At 42.0% G+C, this 21,499-nt stretch overlaps 1 protein-coding gene across 1 annotated transcript in view; it reads left to right on the forward strand.

Moving 5' to 3' along the window:
• The window catches only part of LOC111665941 (adhesion G protein-coupled receptor L3), a 209,455-nt gene that overhangs the window by 117,658 nt on the left and 70,298 nt on the right, over positions 1-21,499 (forward strand). Inside the window, exon 6 of the mRNA XM_087177926.1 lies at positions 8,024-8,824. Within this exon, the coding sequence (XP_087034052.1) occupies positions 8,024-8,824 (801 nt within the window). The remainder of the gene's footprint in view (positions 1-8,023; positions 8,825-21,499) is intronic.

Consider the following 21,499-nt stretch of genomic DNA (forward strand, 5'->3'; position numbering starts at 1 on the left):
CACACACACACACACACACACACACACACAGCCGCCCCTCATCCCTCTGTTCTCCTCCATAATTTCAAGGTCCTTGAAAATCAAGACATATTTTAGAAGGTGCAATTAGGTTATTTCTGCTCTAGTTGCTGCTATGTTCCACAAAAATGTATTTAATTTTGTTTTGCCTAGGCTGCACTTGTCTTTTCTCCCTCTGTTGGCTTGTCCCACGTGGGTAGCAGTCTGGATGAGCGCCAAGTCCTTGCACCTGTCCCTCAAAGAGAGACAAACACACGCATGCACGAACACAGACAGAAGAACAAGTGCACACACACACACGCACTCGCACTCGCATAGCATCCTGCATTGTCAAGGTTATAAGATAGCATAGCTGCTCCCCAGTAGGAGGGAGAGCGAAAACGTGATGGAGACAGAAAGGAGACACCAGGGAGGAGATTGAATAAGTACGAGAAGGGAGCACAAAGAGAGCAGACAAGTGGTTGAAAGAAAAAGAGGGCTGTTGAGAAATGGAACCTGTAATGATGGTATGGGAGACTCATGAGCGCCAGCGGAGGGAAATGATAGGAAAAGAAAAAAAAATGAAGGAGCTGAGGAGAGAATTCAGAGAAAGAGAGATGGTAGCCTGCGTGTCCTCCCCCATCCTTAGGCACATGCTATTCAAAGCCCCGTAATTTGTGTCATTAATTAAAAAGCTGATGGGATGGAGTTAAGGGGTTTGCACTCTGAAACTCCTTGGCTGAGAGAGAGCCAATGGAGAACAAAAAAGAGATGGTGGGGTGTGTGTGTGTGTGTGTGTGTGTGTGTGGGGGGGGGGCTTGGATGGATATTGCAAAAAATATTGCAGCCATTCCGCCATGAATCTCTATTAGCGGCTAATGATACCATTCTGATACCTCTCAACCATTAGTGTGAAATTGGGAATCGTTAATTATTCAAATGAAAATCCATACAGCTGCCGCTCACATGACGGGGGCCTTTGCTCACAGCAGCTAAAGGTCTCCATTGTCAGCTGCTCCGCATGTGTCTCAAGCAGCAACTAGACTACAATAAGTATGCAGAGTGACTTCTCAGGTGAAAATTAGATGAGAAATTATGCATAATCTGAACAAAGAGACTGCATTATAAATTGGCAGTTTCACAGGGTATGGTATAGCTGTAACATCAGAGTACTTCAGCATTTTTTGCTCTCATTATGTGCACTGTCAAAGCAGAATTACGTGCACACAAGCCAAACTCTTTTTTTTTTTTTTTTTTGCATTTACTATAAGTTGTTGGCTGTAATGAGCAGCTGCTTCCTTCCTTCATTACTGTTAAAAAAAAAAAAAAAAAGGAAAAAATGTGTTATTTTAAAGGGGGAGACCATACATGTAGGTTTGCCTGTTCATCTTATCAAATTTGCCACGACAGCTTGACCAATTAGATAAGCTGCAGAATCGGCCGCGTCGCCTTTTCCAGCTTCGTGTTTGGCAGCGGGAACCAGAGAGCAGCCAGACTGTTACAAGCTGCATGCACACGGATCAGTGAGTTATTGTGTTTTGCCCAAACCTGTTGCCAGAATTGGCTCCGACCTGGCCGCTGGATGTATTCACCTTTACTATGGCCTGGTGAAACACTTACTTGAAAAACACTTACAGGAAACCAACCTGAAAGATTGGTGATGATAAAAAAAAAAAAAAGAAACGGTTAAATATGTAATTTAAATAAAAAATATTGTATTGATTTAGAGGTGTTGAATGTTGCCGCCAGATTTTTTTTGTCCCTGAACCTATCCCTAAATAAAACAGTGTTGGGAAGTGAATGAGCAGCATTTTGGATGCCTTAGAGCAGGGCACTTAACCCCAAACTGCTCCAGTGGAGCTTCTCAGTGGCCAAAAGATAAGTCTGCCTGTATTGGCCGCTTCCAGGTGTGCTTGTGTGCAGGGTATTGGTGAAAAAGCGCATTCGTCTGTGATGAATCTATACCAGATAACAAACTGTTGCCAATCTGTGAGCCCAGGGGATCTGTGAATTTATAGGGGATTCTTTTTTTTTCTCTCTTTCTTTTTTTTTCCTCCTTTGCTAGTTGATGGCATTTCCTCTTCCTGGTTTGCTTTGGCATCCAAGGAATGGTGGTCACAGCTGGTTATCCTTTCCCTCAAGGAAAAACGTGCCAGACCTTCTCAAGTCTCTGCTGGTGCATCCAACTGTCACTGCAAAAAGCAGGATGATGAACCGTTTTCTTCCACCAGGTGACAGATGCCGCTGATCATCCATCAGATTGGTGCAATTAATTGTCAAATTCTAGCTTTATGAGTGGCAGCTGAAGCTGCACCCGCCCCTCAAGTCGCTGAGATGTCAAGAGCTTGCAGGGCCTCTCCAACTTAGGGTGCAGCCCCCAGACCCATCGTGAAATTGGTGTATTTTTTTTCTTTTTTCCCAAATTCTCTCAGTCCCATGTCTGCTTTTAAATAACTTGATGGCCACTCAATGCTCATCATCTCTTATTCAAATAATTAGCTCATCACCTCATTCGGTGTTTTAAAGTTGATTTCACTGAAGCACAAGCGCGTTGGAGAGCTGCGCGTCATTAGCGTTAACGTCGTCATTACACAATTCACTGGAGGATCTCTATTATTTGTATTCGTGTATACCTTCAAAACGATCGATACACAAGTGGACCATGAGTTTAAAAAAAAAAAAAAGAATTTAAAAAAAAGCTGTTGTTTGTGAAAAAGGATGATATCACGCAGATGGGGGAAACCGAAGGATGCGTGAAACTGTCCATTGCATATAATCCATTAAATGCTCCCCGTGTGCCCTTTAAATATCAACTCTTGGCTCAAGTGCAGACATGAGAAAATGTTTCATCAGAGCCTATCAGTGAGATACTCAAGGGTCTATTTTATGTTGTGAAAGAGGATGGTAACCCTTTCACAGAGAGAAGAGTAGCTCCAAAGAAACTCTTATTTTTTGATTCGTATTTATGGGCATATTTTTGACATCAGACTGGGGGACAAGGAGAAAGGAGAGAAAAGGATGAGAGAGCTAAGTGCTTTTTAGTTACTCAGTGACAGCCGTGACCAAAATCGTATTAAGGTCACAATGGGGGTGGTGGGGTGGAGTAAAGAAGCTTTTCAAATGAATCAATTCTCCGTCTCACTCTCACTGCTTTTCCCTTCGCTGCTCCTCTTTGTGCCTGCGACGCGGTAAACGTGGATATCCGAAGCCGGTGTAGCAGGTATATCTCTGCGCTATATGTAGTGAAACATGAGTGGACCTGACATGAACAAATTGGCTGGAGTGACCCGACAGGTGACCTCGCTGCATCCAGTGGCGTCTTCTGGTTCAAACAAAAGGGCCAGATGCGACAGTATAGCCCTTTAGAGTGGCATGTTTTTTGTTTTTTTTTTCCTCGTCAGAGATTTCATCCACATCCTTTACTTCCTCCTCACACCATCTTCCCCGGCGATTGCGTAGCATACCACTTCTCACATCCCCGCCGCTAATGCCTTTTTCTATAGATCATTACCCCTCTCTCCCCTCGCCACTGTTAGCGATCGCTCAATCAGAAATGCCGGCCTCCCCGTGGTCCCTGTGGTGTGGCCGTTGCTCATGGGAGGTGAAGAGGCTTCGATCAGGGACGTTTGGCTGTTTACTTTGATTTGATCTACGGGGTCCACATGCAGTTCCGAGTTATTGGCAAATTTGAGTTGCCAGTAATGGTGGCTCAGCTTTAGCCCGGGGCTATTGTTGCTCAGGCTCGGTATGGACTTATCGTGTTTCAATGACAGCTGGAGTGTTTGCTGTTGATGAGGTGCAGTGCTGTACCTTTGTACAATTTTATGATCTGACAAACAGACTACTTGTTGAAAGCCTCTCCCCTCCCTGTTATTTTTCACTCTCTTGCTCTTTCCCCCTGCTCGACACAGCTCCAACTCATTCTCTGTTTTGCATTGGCTCAGTTCCTGGCATTAATATTGTTCTCCTCTAATAACTTTCCCATCTTTCAAACTTTACCCCCACCTACGACTACCCACTGACCTCCATACCTCACTCTGTTGCACTCTCCATTTGGAGGAGAGGACTCTTGTAAGCCCTGGTAACAGAGGTTAATCCTCTCTTATTAGAACCGGGATTACTGGAGGGGAAGGGACAGGAGCAGGCTTGCTGGGTGGATGCTAACCCCTACTACAAATGGAAGAGACCAGCAAAATGCCGTGACTGACATAAAAAGCTTGTCCACAGAGGAAGTGATATATAGAGTTAAGATGTAATAGCCTAAGTGGTTTTTCAACAGGCCTTCAGTGTACTTGCTGTCAGAGTTGTAGAACCAAAATGGCTTTTACATTTCACTTAGATATTGAGTTATTCAAATTTGATAAAATAGGTCATACACGGAAGAAAACAACTTTCTTGCAAGTATATACTATAAGTGCATACTATATTTTAAAGCTGCATTAACCACTCATTTTTTTTAGAATAACAAAGGATCAAACTACAACATGTAACATGGAAGAGATCACTCATAGGGAATTAAATACTTGTATCTGCATTTATTCCAAGCTCTGTGGTGTGTTTTTAGCATTTTTCAACTCATTGCTCTGTTTTCTGTGGCCTGCAGCTGTAATGTTTCGGCTCGTTCGCACTGCTTCAGTCGGTTTCTTTACTAGCGACAGCAGGCAGACGCTGAACCCACTGAACGCTAACTGCCCGATATGAAAAAAAAAGAAAAGCAAATGCATTAGACATGGTTTGCGGAGACCAAAACAGAGCTAAAGCACATTGAACGCCGGACTTGCCAGGTGGTCAGACTAATGCTAATGTCGCTCAGTGTTGTGTAAATACTGTTTGCTAACCTGTTAGCCATACCTGCTTTATTTGGTCTTTTCAGCCGGTTCTGCTACCCCCAGATGGACAAAAAGAAATCCATTCATCACTGATGTTATCTCGTTACAAAGGTGTGTAGCTACACGCTAGCTTCGTCAGTCAGATGATAAATGATAAAGGATTATCAGTTTGAGACTACAGCGCTGTGCCGTGTGAAATATACCCGATTTGCATGTGAGTCCATTTTTTTTTTTTTTTCTCCCAGTTGTGCCTTAAATTCAAAAGCTCGCTGCCATATGTTTGAATGTTTTATATGACTGTAGAAAAAGTCCTGCGCTGTACATCTGTTTTACACATTCCCATCCCTCGGCCATCTATGCAAGAAAACAAAACAAAAAACATGTCGTATTATTTAAAACCTGATTGATCTGTCTTTTTCCTACAGGCTCGTGTGTGATCCGGTTCTTTTCTCTAAAAGCTTACAGTATGATAAAACTCCACTAACCTCCTGTTGTACTTTTGTGTGACTGTGACTGTAAAATAAAGACAGTTATCACTCTATTAACCTGTTCTTTAATATATTTTTTTTTCTTTCCTTCTCTCCCCTTCATGCCTAAAAATAGAAGTGGAACAAAAAGGTAACTAAATGCCAACAACTTTTCATTTTTCACCTGCCACCCACCTTCATTTGGGTATATGCTTGCTTTTTTTTTTTTTTTTCTACTCTGGTGACGGGTTGCTGAAGCAGGTTTCTGACATTTTGTAGGTTCATGCTCATTGTATGGTTCATTGGTGTGGTTTAACATGTCATTCATGGGGAAAATGAAATTGCTCAGTGAAAGTGTATTAGAAAATAGACCAAACCGCCACGATTCTTTCTTTCGTTCGGTAGTGTCCATGCTGCAGCATCTAGAACAACTCCTATCCTCATTCCTTGTTCTTCATCAGCATCACAGGCTGAAAGGACATTGCCACATTTATGACCGCTCTTTTGGGCGAGGTCATTACAGACCTGCTCCCCGCTGAACTCCCGTAACGCTGTGATGTTTTTCCTCCCTGTAATAACTGAAGCTTATTCCAGCTCTGCTTTATCAGCTGCATAATATTAAAGCAGAGGGCTATACAGGGTGATCAATAGCTTGTCCAATGAGCTGTCAGCATTTTTGATTATATCTCTAACATGATGATGGCTATAACCTTCAGGGACTCACCAGCCAATACTGGAGATGGATCATAGCAGTCATATTCTTACCTTATCAGCAGTGCATGATGCTTGCAGAACATATGCTAAATCTTCACTCGTGCCCCAGGAGCTTTGTGTTTATTGCATGAGTGGGAAACATGTCCCTTTGTCAGATGTTAAATATAAAGCTGGATTGAAGTCAAAGATGGGAAAGGAATCATTAAACCAGAGTCAAGAGTTCTGCTTTAACAGCTATGCAATAAATTTCAAGTTTCATGGAAGTCATTAATTAATGACGTATCACTGAAATGTGTGGCAAAGAGAATGAGAAATGAAGGTGAAGGGGGAGTTGAAAACATTTTGTAGAAATGACTGTGCTGCTGCAGTAATTTTTTTTTCTTTTTTTTTGTCAATTCCCCATGAAAGCCATGATTGCTTTTGTATCACTTCTCTAATATCTTTCATTTGCTGCTCCATCTCTGTGCTTACATCCTTCAAAAAAAAAAAAAAGAAGCATATTTTACAAACCTCCTCAGAGTCCCCGTGTGCTGCCAGTACAAACCTTGCCCACTCTGACCTTCTACCTCAGCACATCTCGCCTTTTTCAACCGTAGAAACAGCCCTCTTAGCATTTAGCAGAGCAACCGCTGAGATGTGCGCTGAGGCGCTATGTCAACGGGACGCATCTTGCCACATTTTTCACCTGCAGGTAGACAACATGTTTAATCTTAAGAGATTACAAGGGGAAAGAAGCCTTTGTTTTCGCTGTCTCTTTCTCCTATTTCTCCTCGGAGCGCACTGCTTTTACCCCTCGACAGATCTGCGGCTAGAACCTGTCAGCGCTGTGTCAGGCTTCTGGCCCATTACAGTGAAAGGAGCCTTCACACACACTCTTTGTTTGTATTTACGATTTATTCTGGGCCCAAACCTGTGGGAAAAAAAAAGAAGGAAAACTGTACTGTCTGAATTATTTATTGTTCCTTGTCAGACTTGCACTTTGGCCATCTGTTTACAAAAATTTTAAGTTTAATTTAAATCCTTATCCTACTATGGATTTGTAGTCACTGTAATCCTGAATTCAGATGTCATCTTTTTAGAGAGACAGAAAATTACAATTGCCTCCGTCTCAGATAATCCATAATGAGCAGAAATTAGCTTTCGCAAACGGAGCCCACTATTGACCTGCTCCAGCTGTATTGCCTTGGCCTAGCTTTATCAGATTTGAGTACAAACCAGTTCACATATAATTAGTTTACTTTGTGTGGTGTCGTAAATCATGCTGCAGACTAAAAATGTCATGTGGATGAAATAATGGACAGGCCATCATTATATAGATGATGTAATTACTGTATTTTTCTCTTTTAGTTTTCTTTCCCCTAAAGGGCTGCTTCAGCCAATAATTGAAGTGTAGCTGTTTATCAAAATCTTTTAATTTGAGATTTGTGTGTTTAATACTCTATATTTAGAAATACCACTAGGGTGTTTTAATGAAGAAAAGAATGACACTTCTTCGTTCCTGGTGCAATTATATTTAATTTGGTAGAAATGTAGAGAAAAGCTATTCTCACAAAGGAAACAACCTGAGGACACCTGAAATAACTGTGTGTTTCTGTGCATGTGGGTAAGTCAGTCCGTGTTAACCCTCTGATTTGTATCTGCTTTATATTAAGTCAGAAGTGATAACCCTCACTTAATCTATTCACCTCTCCTTGCAAGCTCTAAGTGTGTTCATTCAATGACACTGTAGCTAATTGCCTTGAGGATCAGAGACTGAATCAGAAGTATCTTACACAAAAACTGTAACAAATGACTGAAACAAAAGAACACTTAATATATGTGTAGTGATCAGTTCTGCATTTAAAGTATACCAGATCAGAGTATGAGGGTGTGACTCGACACCTTGGTCCTTCACATTGGAGAAGACAGAGATATAAACCTCATTGTTGTTGCATTCAGTTGCCTCTTTCATTTATTGATGTACAATACCTGCCAATGTAACTCTGTACTTGTTTTTCCCCTATTTTGGCTCCTCAGTATTCCTGTGCCCAGGGCTTCTGCGCAGGGTGTACCAGAGCGAGCACCTCTTTGAATCGGACCACCAGTCTGGAGCCTGGTGCAAAGACCCACTCCAAGCCTCCGATAAGATCTACTACATGCCCTGGACGCCCTATCGCACCGATACGTTGACCGAATACTCCTCCAAAGAAGACTTCATCGCCGGAAGGCCAACGACGACTTACAAACTCCCGCATCGTGTCGACGGGACTGGCTTCGTGGTCTACGATGGGGCGCTCTTCTTCAACAAGGAGCGCACGCGCAATATTGTCAAGTTTGACCTGCGGACTCGTATCAAGAGCGGCGAGGCCATCATCGCCAACGCCAACTACCACGACACGTCTCCATACCGCTGGGGAGGGAAGTCAGACATCGACTTGGCCGTCGACGAGAACGGCCTTTGGGTGATTTACGCCACCGAGCAGAACAACGGGCGGATCGTCATCAGCCAACTCAACCCCTACACGCTGCGTGTTGAGGGGACCTGGGACACGGCTTACGACAAGCGTTCGGCGTCCAACGCCTTCATGATCTGTGGAATCCTCTACGTGGTGAAGTCAGTGTACGAGGACGATGACAATGAGGCGACAGGAAACAAGATCGACTACATCTACAACACAGAGCTAAGTAAAGACGGGTTTCTGGACATCCCTTTCCCCAACTCCTATCAGTACATCGCCGCTGTGGATTATAACCCCAGAGACAACCTGCTGTATGTTTGGAACAATTACCACGTGGTGAAGTACTCTCTGGACTTTGGAGCGTTGGACAACAGACTTGGTAAGACCAGCTTTATTTATTCTTTCACTTAATATTCATAAGATTCAAGTCAGTACAACTTAGTGTTTCAGAGAAGGTCTACTGCCGCCCTTAGAACTAACTACATTTTTAGCCTTGCTGCTTGAAAGGCTCTAAGAATAGCAAAAATCCTCAACATGTTGTTTGTTCTGCCCAACACTTTTGTGTCGTGGGCTGTAAAGAACAGCTTGGCACTGCAAGTTTCCTGTTTTTTGTCAAGTATAACTTCATAATTTAAAAATACATATGCGTACATCTCAAGGAAGTGTAGGCTGGTGACAGTTGGCTATACAGTGTGTAAGGCTGCTCAGTGTGTCACCAATATGGAAGTGAAACACACAGGTTCTGTAGATAGCAAAGAAACATAACGGACATTTTTTACATCCACATGATGCGTTTTTTTTTTTTTTCTTTCAGTTTTCACGTAACAATGGTATGAGAGAGTTGTCTGGCACAAAAAAAAAGATAACTAAATTAACTTAGATTCCTCAGTGTATGAAACATTGGTTGTTTAACACGGAGAATTCTTCACATTTTGTTGTTTTTTTTTAGCCGCAAGCTTAAGTCTTTCACTGTCTCTCTCTCTCGCTGGTGCCTTTGCAAAAGAACAAGGACTGCTCACATTAAACTTCCCTAAAACTCTTTTGAAAAGTCTAATTTCTCCACTCCATTGTTCTTTTTATAAATTGGCGCTTGTTGGGAAGCATGAAACGGGAAAAAAACGAACCCGTTTTGACACACCAAGGTAATTCTTTGCGCTATCTCATCAACAGCTCTAGTCAAAAATGTCACAAGTTATTTGACTGTGAAGTCCCTACCTCTGCTTTCTCCTCTGGAGCTTTCTCTACCTGCCGCTTGCCAGTTTAATTTGTTTTCCTTAGCTGGCTGCTACTCTACCCCAAATCTTTTTTTTTTTCTTCTTCTTCGTTTTTTTTTTTTTTTATACACAGCGTCCTGCTTCAACACACATCCGTAATATATTCATTCATTCAGTGACCGTTCCTACAGTGTTTGGTTTTGATGATACACAGCTACCCATAATGTAATTTGTTGTAGTTAAGGAGAGTGAAATTGTGTTGTTATGTGCTTTCTGTATTGAATGATTGTCCATCAATTTTTAACAGTGGCACACAATGATCACACGCACTTGCATGTGCACACACGCACACACACACACACACACATACTCTCACACATGCAAATGCGAATTCTCTGTACTACACTTCCTGGTGAGATGTTGAGTTGTGTGTTTGGCTTTTGTTGCGCGGAATAGGCTGCCTTCCAAAGAGTCTGCTGCATGAATATAGATAGTAAAATGTTGCATTAAGTGGATGGATGGAGTCAGAGAACAAATATAAATGTCAGATAAACAGACTGATAAGGAATGAAAGAGTGATTGAATGGACTCCGGAGTAATAAACAATTTAGTCTGATCAACTGCTGGACCAAATACAGAAACAGAGGAGTTATTCTGGTTAAAGCAAGCGTTGTTAGCGGCGAGCGTTTCCCACAATATTGTCTCCTGAGGAGCCTAATTTTGAGACGGTAGGATAGTTGCAACAAAATTGTTGAGATGAGCCTCACTGTCAACCACTTCACGGCGCACAAATTAGCCGGTGTTTGCTGCTGCATCGTATTGTTGTATTGCTCCATGTATGTCCTTCTCCGGTGAGGATGCGTAAAGATCAGAGAGATAAATGTGACTCAGGCAAAGTGGAAATATCATTCACAGAAAAGCCACGACGACAGTGGCTGCTGGAAGAGAGAGCCACAGATGTGTAGAGGATGATGGAGGGTGTGGTGCAGATATTATGTGCTAGAACGAAAAAAAAAAGCAGTTGTGAAAGTTTGACCACAAGCAAAGGAACTGAATCAAAACAGGAAAGTGTTTTTTTTTTTTTTTTTCATTCCAACTGACAAAACCTTGATAATCTGAAGCTGATGCAGTCATTCAGGAAATTTGGTGAGATAAACCAGCAAGCCGACATACCATGTAGAGCCTAAAGCCAGTGGAGTACTTCCCTTTTGCTGCAAATATAAGCTTCTGAATTTTGATTCAGTGTCATGATCACAGTGCCTGTTAACACTCCCAGAAAGGTGTCAGTCTCTGATCGCTCCTAACACAGGCTCATTTCCACCTCCATGAGCATGCATGACCTGCCATACCAGTGGAGCATGGTATTTGGGCAACAGAGCAGGATAGACGCGGCCAGACCCACAGCTGGGGCCCCGGTGCCGGATGCCAAACCACATGGGCCAGGGCACAACACATGCGACAGCATATTAGACAGGGGCAGGGTAATGATATCTGGACTTCAAACTTTCCTGTTGTGTCTTTTTGAATGATTTTTTTTTCTTTTTTGATCCTTTGAAAAACAGGCTGTTTGGGCTCTGGGCTTGCCCCCCCCCCCCCCCCCCCCCCCCCCTTTCCGAAAGAACTGGGAAGAACATTTGTTGATATTCATGACAACTTCTGCATTTAGAATACCTCCCACAAGAATCCTGTGCTAACCTGTATACTTGCTGCAGTCTCTTCACCAGACAGAGCCCAAACAGCCTGTTTTCAAGGACAGATGATCTATGCCCGAGAGTGCTTCCATGACAACTCCCATTGATAATTAAATTCACTGAATTGGTGATAAAAAAAAATGTGCTTCACAGACTGCTGTTAACATGCAGATATAAAGACTGTCTTACATCATTCCCCTTTTCGTGATCAGATTGAATGCAGAACATGCGAGGCCAAGGGGAATAAATTGCTCCGCTGTCCTAACATAAAAATAGCCACAGCATATACAGCACTTGAATAGTCAGTAGTATTCAGGAAGAGGAATGAAATTTTTACAAAAGTCTGACTTTTGTCATGTCAGTAAATAAAAATGATTGCAAACTCACTTACAAGGGGCACCATGACCTCTGTGGAGGACGCTGATCATCCGACAGTTGTGAAAGTGTATTTATCTCCCAACTGTCCGTGATCCAGACTTCCATCGGCGTGAGGTTCAGCTCGTTCCCGCTCCACCGTCGGACAGCTGGGGAGACACAGAGGTTTGCGGGCCGGCAGCTCTCAGTGGAGAAAAGCTGCACGGAGTCAGCGTCGAGATAGCAAGCAGCAGAATTGCTACTGACCAGGAAATCACCCTTGGAAAGAAAAAAAATATCAAAACCACATTACATCACATCTTCCGAAAACAATGTTGTATACCCGAAAGCACGTCACTGCTCAACAAGCCGTCCACCCGTCTATTCTTCAAACATGCTTATCCTGTGCAGGGTCACAGCTTAACAAGCCATCTCAGGCAGATACATCAGCCAAGAATCATCTCCGAATTTGGGCGGTATGCTTATTACAGTCATCTTAGTGATGTGGACGAAAACACACTTTACGTATACTTTAAAAATAGGCACATTAACTGCTATACATTCTCCCTTTCCAAAATGATATCCAACATCGCCGGTTTGCCACAGAATGATATGTTGCTGTACATTTCCTTGGTGTATTACATCCTCATCTTTGGATTATTATGATTTCCCACCATGTTTTACCAGGGATACACAGACCCCATCCACTGGATCAGCATCTGTTTTAATATTGACCTTATTAAGTGGATTGGGTATTGGAAAGATGAGAGCCATCCACATCAATTACAGTTTCTGTGTCACTTTAATTCTAAAATTCTCTGTTTTCACTACCAGTTCCATTCATTGAGTCACAGCGGGACACCGGATCAGTCTGAAAAGCTTCATAGACCGGCCTCATGTAACGATGCATAAAAATGAGCATTATGCGCTTTTTAAATTTGGGAAGACAGTGCTTATATTGGATGAGCTGGAATTCAGGCATTGTAATCTGTATCGCTGCGTTACTAATAGTATAAGTAACAAAACTTAAACAATTTTTTTTTTTTTTCAACACTTACTTAAGCTTCCAGGGCCATAGTTACATACAGTATTTTTCTTTAAACTTGACAGGAGAAATTACTCCTGGCCCTCACCTTTACCAGACTTAAGCTGCCGCTGTGAGCTCGAGGCACCAGCTGCATCGGCTCCACAGGGCTGCAAAGACAAGGGCAGCCACATGAGAAAATGTGCCTCAGTCTCTCACACCTGCTGCTGCTGCCGCCGCCGCCGCCGTCTGCAGCACTGGTGTGCCGTTTTCAAGATAAAGAGTCTGTGCTGCTTATTAACATTTTCCTAGGTTCACGCCCACATTATCGCACTCGTTACACTACTTACAATGATGTGTTTACTAGTTATATATATAAACGCAGAGACAGATTCGCAGTGATTTCTATCATTCAAGTCGAGTGTTTACAGAATAGAGTGATCAGTGTCTATCAGTGTGTTGATACTTCCCCAACATTCCTCTTTGAAGCGCTCCCCTTCATCTCACATTTCAGCGAGACAAACCTCTGATGCCTGAATGTGCCGCCGTAGGAGTGATTCTTTTGTTGACTCATAATTGGTGCATAGGATGCGGCGCAGTGGGTGTCATAGATACATTCGCTGTCTGGTAGTCCTGTAATTCTGCCACATGTTGCCATCTGGCCGGGGCACGGTGCCAGGCCCGCTGGCGTGGAGCGAGCCCGCAGACGTGGCGCTCCCCCCCCCGACCTTCATGCCGAAAAAACAGCCGATGTTTTGGACGCTCGGGCCCCGTCTTGGCTCTCTTTGGAAGTGTCTGACACGTGCTAAATTGATTAAGACCGTCTAAGCAGTAGATGCAGGCTGGCAGAGTCTGGTGGAGATAATCTGAGTGTGACTCAGTGTGCTCAAAGGCACAAACCGTTGTGTTGTTTCTGCTAACCTTCCAATACCTCTCATTTCTTTTGATTGACATACTTTGACATGCTATTATACAGGTTCAAGTGACACCCCACAGTTGTCATGCGTCATCACAGATTAGTTTCTGTCTTGATTACAAAGCTTAAAGGAATATCTTGCTGAGCAATTCAAACTAAATGCTGCTATTCTGCAGAAAAAAAGAAAAAAAAGAAGCAGCCTTTTGCATGCTGCATGAAGCCCTTTTTGATGTCAAGGCTTAGGAATGTAGGCTACATGCTTATTTGCAGGCTACGCACTTATCACATGCCTGGTGCACCTCTTGCAGAGGGCAATTTTGTTCGAGGGAAAGTGCGAGGCTTAGGATTATAGTTTAGAATGATTTTTCTAACACACGCACACACACGCGCGCGCACACAAACACATGCGCGAATGCAAGGCCTTTTCGCAAACCCTTTAATGCTGCAACACAATGGGGCTCTCTTAGTAATGCAGCTTTTGTTTTTTTTAGCACGGAAACAGAGAGCACTTTGTTGTTGCTGCACAGCCTCTTTCAGACATAGTCCCTCATGTAAGAATAATTTGTGATATATTATAAAATGTAATCATTGTTATCCTATTAGTGTTTGTGCTTTTGCTACCTGTGTTTTATTTCTGGTATGGAATTTGAAGGAAACCTTTGTCCATCACAACAGGCAAGCTCATGTTTCAGGTCGTTCAGAATGTGGCATGTTCATTTGCTCTGTGCGGTACCCCATTATATATCACATGATTTTTGACTGGCGTCCCTCCTCCTGACTGGCCATCCATCATGAGCCTTGCTAGTTCTACCTTGATCCAGAAACCATACACAGATCACCTGCGTAGTGAGAGGGGTGGCAGGCAATCCTTCAATTAAAGCCAACACCCTATCCATCTCTCCTGACATGTAGAGAAATGGGAAGAAAAACATAGGGAAAAGTAAAAATAAAAAAATAAAAAATCATAGACTTTTGTCTCATGCGAAAAACATCTGTTTTGTGCTTCCTCACAGGTTTTCTTTCTCTCGTTTGTGTAAATACAGACGGTTTTTCACACTAGCTGCCCTCATCTGGCCGATCAGCTGTGCAGTGTGTGATCTGAGCCCGTGTTTGGCAGTGGTTTCAAAAGTTTTTTCACTTGATGAATGTCAAATCATTCAACTCGGAAGCAAAAAGAAATAAAAATAACATACAAACAACAACAACAAAAAAAAACCTGTCTGAAACAGGAGTCAAACTGTATTGCGTGGGATCCTCTCCTCCCCTCTGCTCTTTCGCTACTCCTGATGTGTGTGTGCGCATGTGTGCATGTGTGTGTGTGTGTGTGGCTACTGGTTTCTCTCAAGCCCCCAAAATTGCCACATTAAATTTAACAGGCTTGGTGGCACACAAGCTCAAAGTGATTTATTTTGGCCAATCAGCCGAGTAAATCTGATTGGAGGCCTCTGAAGCATCTTTAACTCTCTTTATCACCAGTGTCAGAGTTCCTCTGCACAGCTTTGCCTTATCCATTTTGGCCCATTCTACTGTTGGTTGACAGTCTTTTGAAAAGCCTGACTCGAGGTTTTTTTGGCAAACGGTGAGGCCTTGGAGGAGTGTGCCTTTCCTCTTAGTGAGTCTGAAATCCCCTCTGCTCATGTGCTCGCACTCCCCTGTCCTCCTTTTCCTGGTAAGTTTGACGATGTTTGATCTTTCAATAGCCTGACCCACGCAAGTCTGAATATAAACCAGTCCGACATTCCTCATTTTCAATCAGAAAAGATGTTACTCAATATGGATTGTAATGCAATCAATACTGTACTGTATTAATACCATAGATTTTTAGATCCATGACATGATTTAGGGTTTTGAGACTATTTGAGAGCGTGCGAAAATAAATATATAAAAATCAAATGAACAAAATCCTCTTTAGCAAATGCAGATGAGCGAATATGCATGCAGCACATTAAGGGAACAATAGCACTTGTGTTTTTGTGTCTTTTGTGAGCATTTTCAGCACATCTGTGTGTTTCTGAATTTAGCCCACAGTACTTCAGTGTAGTGCACGTGCAGGCAGACGCAGCTCACGTCTCCTCTGTCGTTTAACTCAAACACACAGCGAGTGTCTCTGCGGGCTTGTGTCCATGTGTGCATACATATCAGCCCGGTGCAAACGCCTCTCCCAGCGCTGTGTGACCTCCATAGATGCCCTCTCAAGTCCCGGGAAGAGAGCCTGGGAATGAGAAATTAATTGCCAAACAATGCATAGCTCCCATCCATTACGGTTCTCATCATGTCAGATGATATCGAAGCATTACCGGATGTCTGGCTGCATAATTTACCGCGCCTCCAGTCCAATCCACCACCAACCCCACACACACACACAGACACACACACACAGACACACACACATCCCTGTTGCATTCTCTGATGGATTTGTGGGCCTACCACAAAAGGCTCCATTAAATGACAGGACCTTTATCATCATTTTATTTTCCGACCATTCTTCTCAGCACACGAGGACACGTGTAGCGTTTTTGATGGGATCGTATGACATAAACATTGGACAAACTGATAACATTGGGAGTGAATCATGCCATTATGAAGCGAGCACTGATGGCTTAAAATAGATGCTGAGCCTGAATAGATTTTTTTTTTTTTTCTCCAGTTCTCTTTGCTTTTGTTTCCTAACTGTTCCACTGGGACACATCTTTTATCGTTTAGCTCAAATTTGTCAAATTTCCATATTGGCCCAAATATGAAATGATCCTCATTTAAGATGCACTTGAAATAAGAAATACTTTATCAGACTAGTCCTGTTGCATGGGTTTTTCCCTACATAAAATATAAACCCCAACTTGTTGTTAAAGCACTGCTAATTCTTCCTTCTGTCATACTCAGTCATACTCTCACACTCTCCTAAGCTTTTGAGCTTCTCACCATGACATTTTGTAATATCGGTAATTACTGGCGGCCTGACGGATGATTTGGTTCAAGGTTCATTTTTATAGCAAAGATGTCAAGAGATGCTCCCAGCTTGTTTTCACTTGTCAGGAATTAATATCGTATTACATATATATCAGTTCAATATTGCGGAAAATACACTTATTTGCTTTCTTGTCAAGAGTTAGAGCAGGAGATCAATACCCCTCTCATATCTGTGCAGCCAACGTAAGCAGCCGGTTAGCTTAGCGTAGCATAAGGACTGCAAATGGGAAGAAAATGTTAGCCTTGCTCTGCTGGAAGATACCAAAAGACATCTACCAGCAACTCTAAAGCTGACGGAAAAAAAACTCTTATATTCATCTGGTTTAATCTGTTCAAAAATCAAACAGCCCATAATGCAACGTTGTAACACTGTGTTGTGACACTTGTTTTCGAATACAACACAACAAGCGACTCAAAATGTTAACTCTTCTCTCTGTCACATATTTTCTTCTGCTGAAGTTAGCATGCTAACTAGCTAGCCTCAGCACATCACTTTCTGATAGCGACTCACTGTAGTCTGCCCTGAAGACATGGCACTGCTCACACTGCGTATTATAACCTCTTGTGTAATAAAGACTTTAAATTTTGCAGATTGCACCAAACCAACATGAATCTATAATTACGGTTATAAATGGTAATTTGAGACTTTAATTGGAAATGTGTAAGAGAAGTAGACTGAGTTCCGAAGTGAAAGCAGCACGCTCAGTTCAAACAGCCATATATATGGTTGTGATTTATTTCTGAGGGACCCATTAACAGTCATGATCATGGATTTGGGCTTCAAGTACACTTCAGTCTAAAAATACATGTCCCAGCTCCCAGAAATCCCATTTTGCAGCCTTTAAACAGCCTCGTAGAAAGCAAATGGGTGACATCACACACAGACTGTCCAATATTTTCTACAGTCTGTGAAAATGCCTACTAAAGATGTAACCATGCATAAAGGTTCAAATACTAAAATTAGGAGGTAATTGGGTTCAGCACAAGGCTGGAAGAGTCACTTTACTGTCTGATGCTCGTTTCATTTTTACCCCCGAAAGCCCTTTCCACCTCTTTTGATCTCGAGTCTGCAGAAGTTTCTCAGAGCCGACGAACCCGCTCTCGGTGCGGAAATGGCAAGCCATATAAACCGGATTCATTTCATAATAGCGTAGCAGGTTTTTTTTTTCCTGGAGCGAAGTAGAACGGGCTTATCTAATTGTGGAAGCCACGAGCCCTGGGATACAGAGAGAGAGGCTAATTAGTTTGAAACGAATGCTTTGAAATGAATCACAAAGCTCTGTGTGTGGTGGAAACAGACTTCATGCGTTTGGTGAAGGGGATTTTGTGTAATAGAAGCGGAGTGTAAATGATGAGTGGAGTTGGTGTTTCAATGAGAGGAAGCTGCAAGAAGTTTGCCTCTGTCTTTTATGAATGAAACGGTCGCCTGTTTAGGTGCAGGATCGTTCTTAAACCCCTTGGCTTAAGAATCGTGAATAGCTGATAGCTGACTATTAGTATTATTAATTTTTATGATGTTTGTGTTGCCTTTGAAACTGCATTGAATCTTAACTATATAAAAGATGAATTGCTTTGAGGTTTGAGGTCATTTAATTGAGCTGTATTCTTAAACTTTGCCTTGTATACATCAGGCAATATCAAAAAACACAGTTCTAATTAAATATACTGCAAAGAGGTTGTATGTCTTTAGTAGATATTGAAATAAGAAATTCGTAAACACAATGTCGTATATAGTTTTGTTACTGTTTCTTTAGCCCAACTATTATAAAACTCACAACCAAAAATGCTTCAGGCATTCAAATCTTCCTGTAAGGTCACTGACGAGTCCCTCCGAACATACCAAAAACTCGTTCACCTCGTTGGTGCTCTTGAGATCAGTTCTTTTTTCTTTCTCTCTCTCTCTCTCTCTCTCTCCTCATCCTTTTGGATAGAATGGGAAAGCTAGCAAAGCAAAACAAAATGTCCTTGTGTTGTCTCCAAGGCGATAGTGCCTGCAGACTGTGACTGCTGTCTGCTGCTGGCTTTCCTTTTTTTTTTCCTCCTTCTTCTTCTTCTTCTTTTTTTTTGTGACCATCTCATGGAAAAGATATACATGTTTGCTCAAGGACACTTTCTTCTTTTCCACCTCTGCTCTCTGTCTCTTTGTGTGTGTGTGTGTGTGTGTGTGTGTGTGTGTGTGTGTGTGTGTGTGTGTGTGTGTGTGTGTTTGAAGGCATAACACACTGTGTGTAGACAGAACATTCTGAAAAATAATTTAACAGTGGGCTTAATGGGATCATCTGGAAGTATGGAATTACATTCAAGACATGGCTTCCCAGTGACTTTGAATTGAACCCATGCTGTGATGGTGATTTCCTCATGCTATATTTCTCTGTAAGGTCATATTAGCTCCAGCATTGAAGGAGGTGATATGATAACTTTTATCATTATTATTTAAAAGAGATAGGTAAACAAAAGAGAGACTATGACAGCTAGTTATTGATCTGCCACAGTAACGGGCGATGACTCCTCTCTGGATGTGCTATTGTTGCACCATATTTTACCATGTCACAGCTTCTTTGGCTCATTCACACAATGTAGGAAGAACAGGGAAACCAGGAAGCTGTCCTCTTAATTCTTCTTGGCAATATAATTCAAAGATTGTAAGTCCTTCTGCTGGTCTGGTTGTCACTGTTAGCTATTGCTACTGCTAGCATTGTTGTCACATCATTTAAATAACCTAAATTAGCTACTTTAGCTGTGTTATTTATTTGATATGAGTGTAACCAGATACATCCAGAATGTTTATAGCTTCTTATAAAACTAGCTGAATCAATCATATTCACTGGTTTGTTGACTATTCTATGGTTCATTTCCCTTGGAGCCTGACTAGAATATTTTTTCCAACTCAGCTGCTGGTAATTATGGGCTGAACAATATGATGTGCGCGCGGCATCGGTCAGGTCACCTAATAGCGGTGTCTTTAAAGCACTTGATTTAAAGCAATCTATGGAAACTAAAGGGCAATTCAGTTATTTGTGATTATTCTATAGTTACCAATTGAGGCCACTTTGCTGACTCACTGCTGAGCAGTGGAATGGGTCCAGAAGCAATATATATATGTCTCCTGGTAGGGTACAGTGTGTTTACTTCTTAGCTTGTGGTAAAACATTGACACAACAGACACACAAGAAGAGAAGATTCACAAAGTTAACAATCTAATTCAGAAATATGAGTTATTGTACACAGCAAAATCTGTTTATGTTTGCTAACATTAGCTAACATTAGCCACCATAAGCTATTGCTCATACCAGACAAAGTAAAGCTGTATTAAAGAAAAAGAAAACCCATGAGGGAATTGAGCAATATATTGTTGCATTGTTTCTTCTGAAGATAACGTTTGGCCTCTATGAGGAGGAGTGTGCAATTTTGTCTTTCAAATGTTAAAAAATCTTGCTTTAAATCTATTAAGCTAATGGATAACACTGATATTTGTTATTGAAATGCTTTAAAGCCCAATATCTAACCTGGTGTCTTCTGTCATTCATCATGGTCCTTCCTATAAAACCGCTGCATCACATGTCCCTGAATCGTTTACTTACTTACATCAGTCTGCATTATCGTGCAGCTACAGCAACAAACTCCCTCAGCAAAAAAATCAGTCACAGGCACAATCGCCCCTGTATCAAACACGCTGACCACTACAATAATTCCCTTATCCTAATAGGCCCATCTGCACACCTTTTCAGCCACTAGTTTATCTGAGCCTGTGCACCGTGACCTTTACTGACCCCAATATGAGCAGGGAATTTCCATGATCAGATTTCCATGAGGTACTTTAATGGTCTCCTTTACTATATGCAGTTTAAGCACCACCCCAGGATTTCAATTATCCTGAAATTGATGCCACTTCGCTTTACCAAGAGTTGGTGTGTGTGACATATTTGGGATTATCATCACTTCTCTTCACACACAGATGCATAAATAAGCGCTTTCATAAATGATCTAATAAATAGACTGGTGTCCTTGAAGATATTTCTCGCTCCTGTTTCCATGATCATTACAGTCTACTGGGCTGCCGTGGCGCAGATTGATGATGATGTCTAATAGTGGTTATAGAATGTAAATGCTGATGTCTTACTGGCTGTTGGAAATGTTAAATACCTATGTGAGCATTCATGTGATTTTTTTTTTTTTTTTTTTTTTAAAGCCCAGTTGATGGGTGGCAGTGTCAGCTTATGTTGGTTGATGAGGGTTTGTGTATGAGTGTGTGGCTGCCAGTGTGTGTGCATGAGAGGAGCATGCTTTTGTGCTGGCTTATCTAAGTGTTCGCATCTGTATACAATCGTGTCACAGCAAGTTTTTTTTCAATTTATTTCCTCTTCACTTTTGCTTCTGTATTCTGGGCTGTTTTTTTTTTTTTTTTTGTTCCTGTCTGTGAGAGAAAATTATACAGCCTGCATTACCAGGTAGTTGAGAGTAAAAAAGGCTCTGTGTGCCTTTCGCTCGGATTGCAGTTCAATGAGATTGTTGTTATAGTTCCACTTTACTGATGGAGTGGCTCCACAGGAGTGTCCAAGATACCTGCGGATCTTAAAAAACATGACAAACTCCTTTTGTTAGCGAGAGAAAACAAATACTCAATCAGCCTGGAACTCTCACTGCGGCATGCAACCTATTTAATCAACCTTGACTGTTGTTGAATGCTGTTAAGCATTGAATGCATCGACTGCTGATAGTGATGTGGTTGGTGTCATTACAGCCTCTGGGCGTCTGTGCCATTCCCAAACAATGGCACTAATTTATGGCGTCTTGTTTCAGCCTTTTCGAATTCAACCATTCAGAGAAATGGTCCGATTGCAAATTGAATCTCAGTGAGCTGGATTTCAGCGGTGATGTCTATTATCTA

This window comes from Seriola lalandi, unplaced genomic scaffold (assembly GCF_002814215.2).
Source record: "Seriola lalandi dorsalis isolate HSWRI2012SDOR001 ecotype SW California unplaced genomic scaffold, Sedor1 jcf7180002054663, whole genome shotgun sequence".
In the NCBI taxonomy this organism is placed as follows: Eukaryota; Metazoa; Chordata; class Actinopteri; order Carangiformes; family Carangidae; genus Seriola; species Seriola lalandi.